The sequence below is a fragment of the Centruroides vittatus genome, unplaced genomic scaffold (assembly GCF_030686945.1).
Source record: "Centruroides vittatus isolate TY-2023 unplaced genomic scaffold, ASM3068694v2 contig_854, whole genome shotgun sequence".
In the NCBI taxonomy this organism is placed as follows: Eukaryota; Metazoa; Arthropoda; class Arachnida; order Scorpiones; family Buthidae; genus Centruroides; species Centruroides vittatus.
Window position 1 is genome coordinate 3,239,045 of NW_027122558.1, and position 10,073 is coordinate 3,249,117.

The 10,073-nt window shown below is 30.9% G+C and overlaps 1 protein-coding gene across 1 annotated transcript in view; it reads left to right on the forward strand.

The window, feature by feature from the left end:
- The window catches only part of LOC136982614 (mitogen-activated protein kinase 1-like), a 71,761-nt gene extending 62,352 nt beyond the window's left edge, over window positions 1-9,409 (forward strand). Inside the window, exons 10-11 of the mRNA XM_067279160.1 lie at window positions 2,050-2,184; window positions 8,997-9,409. Coding sequence (XP_067135261.1) covers window positions 2,050-2,166 — 117 coding nt within the window. The 3' untranslated portion in view covers window positions 2,167-2,184; window positions 8,997-9,409. The remainder of the gene's footprint in view (window positions 1-2,049; window positions 2,185-8,996) is intronic.
- Window positions 9,410-10,073: the final 664 nt, after the last annotated feature.

Genomic DNA, 10,073 nt, shown 5'->3' on the forward strand with positions numbered 1-10,073 from the left:
CCTGCCAACCATCACTGTCAATCAGTCTTTAGAAACTTTAAAGCCTGAAAAGTTTTTTCTTTATGTGCAATAAAAGTTCTTTTAGGCATCTTTCTGAACAGGCCACTCTCATCCACATTAAATATGATTTTACTGCTATAGTCACTTTCTGTCATAGTCTTGAGTGTCTCTGGAAAAGGAAAAATTTATAGATGCAGGAAAACAATTGATACGGGAATGATAGATTGAGGTTTCACTGTTTTACTTATACTATTCTTCACAAAAAATTTATAAGTTTGTGCTATAAATGTAAACAAGTGGATTTAATCAATAATATATACAATAATATGTGGTAATCTCTCTATATTTTTCATTATTATAGTTCATCAACTTGAGTCAAATCTAAAATAATGCCTTTTATGTAATCAATGTTGTGCCACAGTCTTTGTAATTGATGGCTTGCCTCCTTGAAATGCTTTGTAGATTTGTCAAGCTTCTGTATAAGTTATCTGATTTGCTTTTTTATTCTGTACTTTTTGGATTATGTTTACCTAGTCCCGATCGACAGAGAAAATCTGGATCATAAATCACATAAGCTGCTAAGGCAGTAGTAGAGTTGTCTTCTGAATGCTGTCTTTGTGTTCTTTTATCCTTGATTTTATAGACCACCTAGCAGCACAAATGTAGTACAGGTCTTGCAAAACTGTATTGTCATTGATTGTTATTTCCTATACATCTGGAATGTGCGGCAGATTGATAGCTTTCTTGTCATTCCACAGTAGTCCATATATATAGTGAGATTTCTTTTGTAGATAATTTTCTTTCTTTTAGATGTTCCTATCTTGTACATGTTGCATAGAGGATCCTACCTACATGACCTTTCTTTTCTTGATCATAGCTTCTATGGTTTGAGGTGTCCAATATATGGGAGCTTGAATACATCACAGCAATTGGTGTCCAATTGCTGTAATATATTCAAGCTCCCATATTCTGTTTTGAACATTTTGCCATTTATGGACTCTTCTGATAAAGCCTTAAATGCTGCTAGTTTCCAATTCAGATAAAGGAACACAAAGACAACATTTGGAAGATCAATCCTACTGCCACCATAGCAGTTTACGTGATTTCTGATTTGGATTCCATTTCAATCAAATGGGACCAGGCAAAAATAATCCAAAAAGTACAGAATAAAAAAGCAGACCAAATAACATATACAGAAGCTTGATAAATCTACAAAAGCATTTTCAAGGAGGCAAGCCATCAATGCAAAGACTGTGATACAACATTGATTGCATGGAGGGCGTTATTAGATTTTGGTTCAAGATGACAAACTGTGATAATGAAGACTATACTGTACAGAGAGATTACCACACATTATTAAATTGATTAAATCCAGTTTTGTATGTTTACAGCACAAATTTATAAGTTTTTTGTTTGGCATAATATATGTAATATATGAGTTAAGTCATTAGTTTAATCCTTACATATATTTTTGCTAATGGTACAGACCCTATATATTTTATTTCTTCTATTGTTGTTTTATGTTTGTGTGCTTTTGGTATTTATTTGTGTATTTACTGTATATTTTAATCTATGTAGAAGTCAGACACACGCATTTAAATTTTCTTTGTTCTAAAATGTTAATATTTGAAATCAACTTGTTCTAGAATACCTTTCATCTTTCATTCTTTTTAAATTGTAATTTCTTTCTTACTATCCTGAAGAAGGTTGATTAAGATGATTGAAAATGTTTGAAAATTAAAAATTTTACTGTCTCTTAAAAGTCTGAGTAATAGTATCGTCATCTCACATTGGAATGAAGTGATGATTTTAAAACTGATTTCAAATCCAAAAAGTTTTTCTTTCAATATGCATAGAAAAACTTATAAAAATGATATATTTAATATTGCTATTCACTAACATAAAATTTATATCTTACAAGTAAAAATAAATTATACATATATCTTATCGATTAAAATGTAATGAAAAATAAAATTTTAATATATTTTATTTAATGTCAATAATTATTAATGTTTGTGTGAAATCTAATTTTACATATTTTAAATGTAGCCTCTTGCAGAAGAGCCATTTAAATTTGAAACTGAACTTGATGATTTGCCTAAAGAAGAATTAAAAGAATTAATATTTAAAGAAACTATGCTGTTTAAAAGGCAACCTCAAAATTAATAATTTAATAAGTAAATGGTATGAATTTTTTTTTATTTATAAAATATATAAGGTTAAGTTTTTCACTAAAATCTTAACAATTGAATATTCGTATGCTTTTACTTTCAATATTTTAATAATATAATAATTACTATAATAAAATAAAATGAAATTAAATGAAATAATCAGAGAATATATTTCATATTGTAAATATAAAACTAGAAATGTAAATATTAAGAAGAAACAATCCATTAATGGTCAGCCATGGCTTTGAATTGCTTCTTTATTAAATATATACAGTGGAACCTTGCTTAACGAGCACTCACACGACGAGTATTTTGCATAACAAGCAAAACAAATCGTAAAAATTTGCCTCGCTTAACGAGCGATGTTTCGCATAACGAGTGACGAGGAGAGGGGAAGTCCCGAATTGTGCACATGCGGCATGCTCCATCAGTCTGTGTTTAGCACTCCTTTCGCTAGCATCTTAGTGTCGCTTGCAATCACATATTTTTCCAAACTTGTGTTCACACATATTACTTATAAACACGAACAACCATAGCCTGTTATATAAACACGCCAAACGATATGCCAAATTCTTGGGTCGTTAAATTTAATGACCAATTCCAAATTAAATTTTAGAAATGTCTGAATTAAAAATTAACTATTTATAATTATTAAATTTAATACGAGATGGAAACATAACTGTCTACCTCTAGTCAAATTAATTAATTTCTAATATTTAATTATAGCATTTACATAACCCAAGAATTTGGCATATCGTTTGGAGTGTTTATCAAACATATTAGCTGTGAATTTTTTTTATTTTTGTTTCTGTAAATCGAATTCTCATTCCAGGATGATTCATTTCGCACTAGAAGAAAAGATGATGATGATGATTTATGCTCCTTAACAGTGTATATTGTACAATTTTTTTTTTTTTGTATATTTTTTTTGTATTTTATATATAAAACATTTGAGCATTTTTTAAAAATTGTTTCACTGAACAAGTGTTTTGCATTACGAGTAAGACTCTGGAACGAATTATGCTCATTAAGCAAGGTTCCACTGTACTAGAAAATCTGACTTTCTACTTTTTCTTGGAATTAATTGCCATTAACATTAATGAAAGAAAACAGCTATTATTTTTGTACAAAGGATATGCATTTCAGACTATTTGCTCCCTCTTCAGTCCTTTTAAGTTAAGCAGTACAAAATAAAATCTATTTTTTTTTTGTTATGTGTGTTCCTGTATGATAATCACCAATTAGTGTGTACATGACAATGATAAACAAAAATGAATGTTTTCAAAGTCCTTCTCGGGTTTTTTAATGATTCCTCAATGGTTCTTCATTTTGGAATAAAATTCGAACAAGAGTTTGAATATAAGTTCAAAAATTATTAAAACTACGTCATGCCTGTTCAGAGTTGCTGTACCGGGACTCAATGAATGGCTAAACTGTGTTGTTAATCAACTCTTACTAGGCCATTGAAAAAACCCTTTCCTTTTTATAATTTACGCACGCTGATGTTAACCCTTAGCCTGCCATTTGCCACGCCCCCTTATTTTGTAAAATGGTCAAGGGCAAAAATAGGTGAATCAGGCAATATTATTTTAAAAATTCACCAAAAATTAAATTATTATTTTATTCATATGAAAAAAATCACATATATTTATCCATATAGTTAGTTTTAAATACAACATTTTTCAATAAAGTTTGTTTGAAAAATTTATGAGAAAAAAAAATAATATATATGATAACTGACATTCAAACTCAAAAATTTGTTACTTTTTGTATCCTGTATCCACACCTTGGTTTATCATAAACCAGGATCCACGTCATGTACACACCGGTGGGGTCGTGTGATTCTTTTTTGTACAAGATTGTGACTTACAAGGCATTAATCAGAAGAGCCTTTATACATTCTCTCAATCCCCAGACTTTTGATGCTGAATTAGCATTTATAGAGCGCATAGCCACAGTGCATGATCAACTACCACAATATTAATCATGTAGTAGGTGGTGAACAAAAGAGAGGTTGCATTTTTAAAACATATGTCAATGGTAGCTCTACTTTTGTCCATTACTGTATAGTGGATATTGATTTCCCAATGAACCAATGTACAGTAATACCCCGCTTAATGCGGGGGATGCATTCCTAGACAACAAAGCGTTAAATGAAAGTGTTAAACGAGGTCATTTTAGCATAGAGTAAATAGGGATAGGGGGACATGCAACCAAAAATAAACAAATTTTACTTTAATTTTAAGTTATTTTTATATTAATTTGCATAATAATATGTTAAATAACACATACACACAGAAATGTAAAGTTCATTTTTGTGACAAAGGTCTTGACTTTTCTGAAATTCTTGTTTTTTTGTCGTAAAGTCGTGAAGTTTCATTTATCGCTCTTTTTTCTTTCCTTAAGCAAATGTCGGTAGCAGGAGATCGCATCCAAAATGCCTTGTTTTGCTAAAGCACTCCTTTCAAAATATGGATCATTCACTACATTTTGATCAATGATTTCCATTATCTTGCCAAACTGTTACTAAGGAAATCTGTAGAGAAATTCTTTGGGTTCTTCATTTTCAGAATCTCTATTTTCCAGTTCTACGTGAATTCCTTGTTCTGCTAGTTCTCGAAGGTTGTCGTTGTAAGGCTCTCACCAGAAACCTGCAGTAACTCCTCAATATCCTGCTCGTCTACATCTCCTACTCCCACTGTATTGATTAGGTTGAGTTTGGTCAACCTAACGATACAGCGATAGGATCTTCTCATTGAGAATTCTTGGATACCTTCAGCCATAACTTCTTCCACACTTCTTGCATTTATCAGTTAATTCTTGCCAAGCGAAGCCGATATTGCCTATGGCATCCGTGGTGTTATATTTTTTCCAAAATTGCATCAAACAAACATACATTTAAAGAAAGTACACCTTTTTGCCATCTTTTTTCTGATTGGTTTGTGTTCGTAACTAATTGTATTATATACGAATCAATGAAATGCCGTGATAATTTAAATCGGCGTAAATTTTGATCTATTTTTTATAGGCTTCGAACAGACCGCATTATATCGAATCAGCATTAAGCAGGGTCTTACTGTATTAATATTATATGGCAGATACATTCCAGACCTACTAATAATTCAAATATATATGAGGAAGTGCTTAGATACACAGAATATTTTTTAAGTAAGGTTAATTTGGTAATATCTTTTTAAAAAACATGTATTGATAATTTTGCACATGCACAGTGTCTCCTGGCATCCCTTTGTCACAAACAGATGCCATTTTGAATCATGTCGGCAATGTGTGCTTTTTATGTTGCCTGCTGCCTATGAAATAAGATCCATTATTCACTTCCTGGCTGCAAGAAATGTGAAACCAGCAGAGAGTCATCGCCAGATCTGTGAAGTTTATGGTTCGAATACCATGAGTGATAGCAGTGGCATAGCATAGTGGGGGTGGCAGGGACGGCCCGCCCAGGCAGCACTTTTAGGGGGTGGCATTTTTTCACAATAAATAATAATAATATCTTGTAAAAATTTGAACGATTTCATTTCATATTTTTATCGCACCTACGATTCAGATCGATTGAAATGAGCACGGAATTTTTCATTACTTATTCTGTGATGAAACTGGGGAATCCCCTTTCTTTAAATGAATGTATAATAATGACATCTTGCTCATTGTAGCGACTGACAACACCGTCTGTACTGACTTGTAGAGATTTCCCTTATTTTATTTAAGAGGAGGGCAAAATTTTAAGGGGGCGGCAAAATTTCCCTTCGCCCCGGGCGGCTGACACCCACACTATGCCACTGAGTGATAGCAAAGTTCATAAGTGAATAAGACTGTTTAAGGAAGGTCAGGAGAATATTGTAAGGTGTCGGTTGGCATTTTTTTCTGACACCAGTGTAGTGTTCCCAGCTGACCTAATTGATACCAGTGTAAGGTTTCCAATTTGGAGTTTTATATTGTTATTTTGCCTTTATTATTGCCAAATGTGAGTGATTACACTTGGAAATTTCTGACACTTAGTAGGTTACACCTACTACTAGAGTTTTTGAACAATTTTGTGTATGGCAATAATGCAGTCTCTTATGTGAGACTAGGGGCAAGAGGATGGAGCAGAAAATGATGAGATTCAGTTGGAAGGGGGTCAACACAATTAACAACACTTAAACATTTATTAAATGGCACAAAAGTTTGTACAGTGCATTACATGCTAAATAAAATGTAATATTCATGTTTATTCACGTTATGGAGAGAGAGTTCACAAATTTTGGTACATTACAAGTCTGAACTAGAAAGCCCACGTTGAGGAGAACTGAAAATCAGTCCTTGACATTAATTGACAGTTCTGAAGAGTAGCAGCACACAAACAGAAGGATGAGAAATCCAAAGGCACAGAAATTCAAAGAAGGCATACAAATGAAATTGCAGATGGTAATAGCACACAGGTACTGTACATATCTTATAAGTTTGAAAATTTCCTAGAGGTGACTAAAAGTCAAGGGAAAGGTGTCACTATCAACTCTGAGAAAGTGTAAGTTGATGACACACTCTCAAGTCAGAAAGTTTACACATACTAGCTTCTGACAAGGTCGTCATTTAGTTGTTTTCTTTTAACTTGTTCAATTTTCACAATATGCATGATGAATCGTACTCAGGTTGGCCATCTATAATTGTTGACAATCTTGTCCATCTACTTTCTTACTCTTCTTCAGTTTGGAGCATTACATTTGAATGTAATAAAATTTTACATAATTAAAATTTTTATCATACGACATTACTTATATTTTGTTAAACAAAAATTAAAATTTAAGTTATAATAATTAAAAATATATATATTTTTTAAATGCCATTAGAAAGTTTTATTTAATAAAGAAATATTAAATAAAACTTTTCTTTTAACATCTTAATCCTGTAAATAGACTGTCTTGTACTATAATTAACAATTATAATATTTTAAACTACACAACAATACCTTATCTTACTGAGAATTATTTATTAACTGTAATGAACATTTTCAACCTGTTCTACAGGCCATCATCAGGATTTTAAAAATCATAGAATATTGATAACTGTTCTTTTTGTATAGAACAGTTAAGAACACATGCAAAATACAAAATTCTTTTCAAGTATTCAGTTATATGAATCCAAAGAATAAAATACAGTAATATACAGGATGTTTTTTTTATCTTGAGACAATGAAATAACTTAATTGGATCTCATTATTTTGGGAAAAAGGTATAGACAAAAGTTGTAGGGTTTTGAAGGGCCAATCAATTGGTGACCTTGGGTGTGACCTTGACCTTCAAGATCATTTGAGGGTCAAGTCTGTTTTTTTCAATGGGAACACACATTTTTGACCCCGGCAATGGAAAGAGCGGGAAATTTTACAACCGGATATACCTTTGACCTTACGGTCTAGGTTAAAGGTCAAGATTATTTTAAGGTTTAAATTATAAGCTTTTTCTAATAGGAAACCATACTTTTTATTACTGGAATAGGCAAGGAGGTAAAAGTTACATTTACATGGAAAGAGCGGAAAATTTCACAATCAACCGTGACCTTTAGTGATCCCTTGAGGTGACCTCTGAAGGTCATCTCAAGTGTGATAATTTTAAGCAACAAATGCATCAAAGTGGAAGGGCATCATTTTGAACATTTGTTATAAAATTTTTCCCCGAAACCAACATCTCAAGCAATGGTGAAAAGTAAAGCGACTGCATTGAAAACAAGCATTGCAATAGTGAGAGGCAAGGGGACTCGCCGAAAATAAGCATCTCGAAGGGAGCAGAAAACTACTATGTCCACATTGTTACTCCTGGGTAGTGCTAAAAGTAGTGAATGCTTTTAAAGTTCAAAGTAATAAGGTCATGAAAAAATGTAACTTTTAACCTCCCTGCCTATTCCAGTAATAAAAAGTGTGGTTTCCCATTAGAAAAAGCTTATAATTTAAACCTTAAAATAATCTTGACCTTTGACCTAGACCATAAGGTCAAAGGTATATTTGGTTGTGAAATTTCCCACTCTTTCCACTCCATTTGTTGTATCAGGTGATTCAGTCTTTCAGCCAATGGAAGGATTCTCGGTTCTGTTGTTGTGGAAGACTAAGGACAGGAAATTAATGTTTAAAGTGCTAGTTAAGACTGATAATGATTGCAATATGTTGAGACTGAGAACATGAAAAGACAGCGTAAAAGTGCTTATTTACCTGAAGATAATGGTAACTATAATGAAACTCTAATTATCCATGTGAAAACCCATGGGTTATCTGTGTTTAGAAGACAATTTGAAACATGTATATATTTATGCAATGGCACACATGTATGAGTTATATGACAGTTTTAAATTGCAATTATGAACTCATTCCTATGGAGCAATGGCTACTCCTATAGGAATAGGGTATGCATTAGGGTAAGTTAAGCAAGGGTTTTATTTCTGTTCTGGTAATTTCTGTAAGCTGTACACAATCATGCACAAAAACAAGTAAAATTTTATAAATATATTTGAACTTATATTACTTACACTTTTTATATTATTTTTTGGAATAAACTAATTCTGATAACATTGAATGATTAATAACAACATCAGGTTACAATTACAAGAAGAAAATTTCACCTCAGTTTTAATGTATATCATAAGAAAGACCAAGTTAAAATAACAGATTTAAAAGCTCATACAATTTTGGCTTTGCAATTTATCATCATTCTTGTATGTTTTATGCATTATTGAGGTAATCTCTGATTGTTAATATGTAAAATACTTAAACAATTTTCTTTAATGTTGATATGTATTTGTTATTGAAATTAATATAGAACTTTTTAAACTTTATTCTAGAATTTTACTTTTTAAATTCATTCCTGAATGAATAATTATGAAGAAAATGAGAAGATTGCCTGTAAGTAGAAATTTATAGAAAAATAGAAGACTGTTCATTTGTTTGATAGAAACAAAAAGAATTCATGAAATTTATACAAAATTGAAAAGTATTAACTGTGCATTTATGTCCAAAATATCAAAACTCTCGGTACTGATTTTATTTGGAATACTAGCCGAATGTGGACTTTTTCTAAAATCGATTGATTCCGGCACTCTTTTTATACAGTTTTAAAGCTAACTGCTTTATAGGAGATTTTTGAAACTAGGATGATTCCAAACATATTTGAATTAGAAACTAACTTAAAAGAGTTGCACCATAAATGTAAACTTCAAAATTTTTAAGAATAACTTCATTTAAAATACTGTTTTTTTTTAAAAAAAAAAAGATCCTTATATAAAGATAAAACAAGTAAAATGTCTTTTGGTAGTATTTGAACAAATTTTTTAAAAATATGACAATATTTGTATTGTATTGCAAGTAATTTCTGTAAAAGAAATCACTATCATCAGGCAAAAGATAAAACCTAAATGAAATTAAGTACAAATGTTATGGAATACTAAGAGAACGTATAACAAATTAAAAATGTTTAATAGATTTTTAGCAATGCAAGGTAAAAAATAAAATTTGAATTTTACGTGATTAGAATGGTAATAAAATGGAACGTAAATCTTTGTAAAAATTAACAGATTCTTGTTTTAGAAAACAAAATAAAATTTAAATTTAAAGATTTAAAATATAATTAAAGTATACAAAATTAAATATTTTTTCTTTAGCTAATATTATCACTAAGATAACAAAATGAGTATTTGATAAGTCTTTTTCAACTTATAGTTTTGAAAACATTAGACCAGTACTCAAGTAAGGTTGAAATAGCAAATTGCTATGCAATTTATGTAAAGTTTTCAAACGTTAATCAAATCTGTATCAGAATAAATTTGCAATAGTTTGTCTTGACTGAAAAGGTTCTCAACTGTTTACTAAAACTGATTTTTACTAACTCTGTAGTACGCCTAGCATGTTCAATAACCATGCTA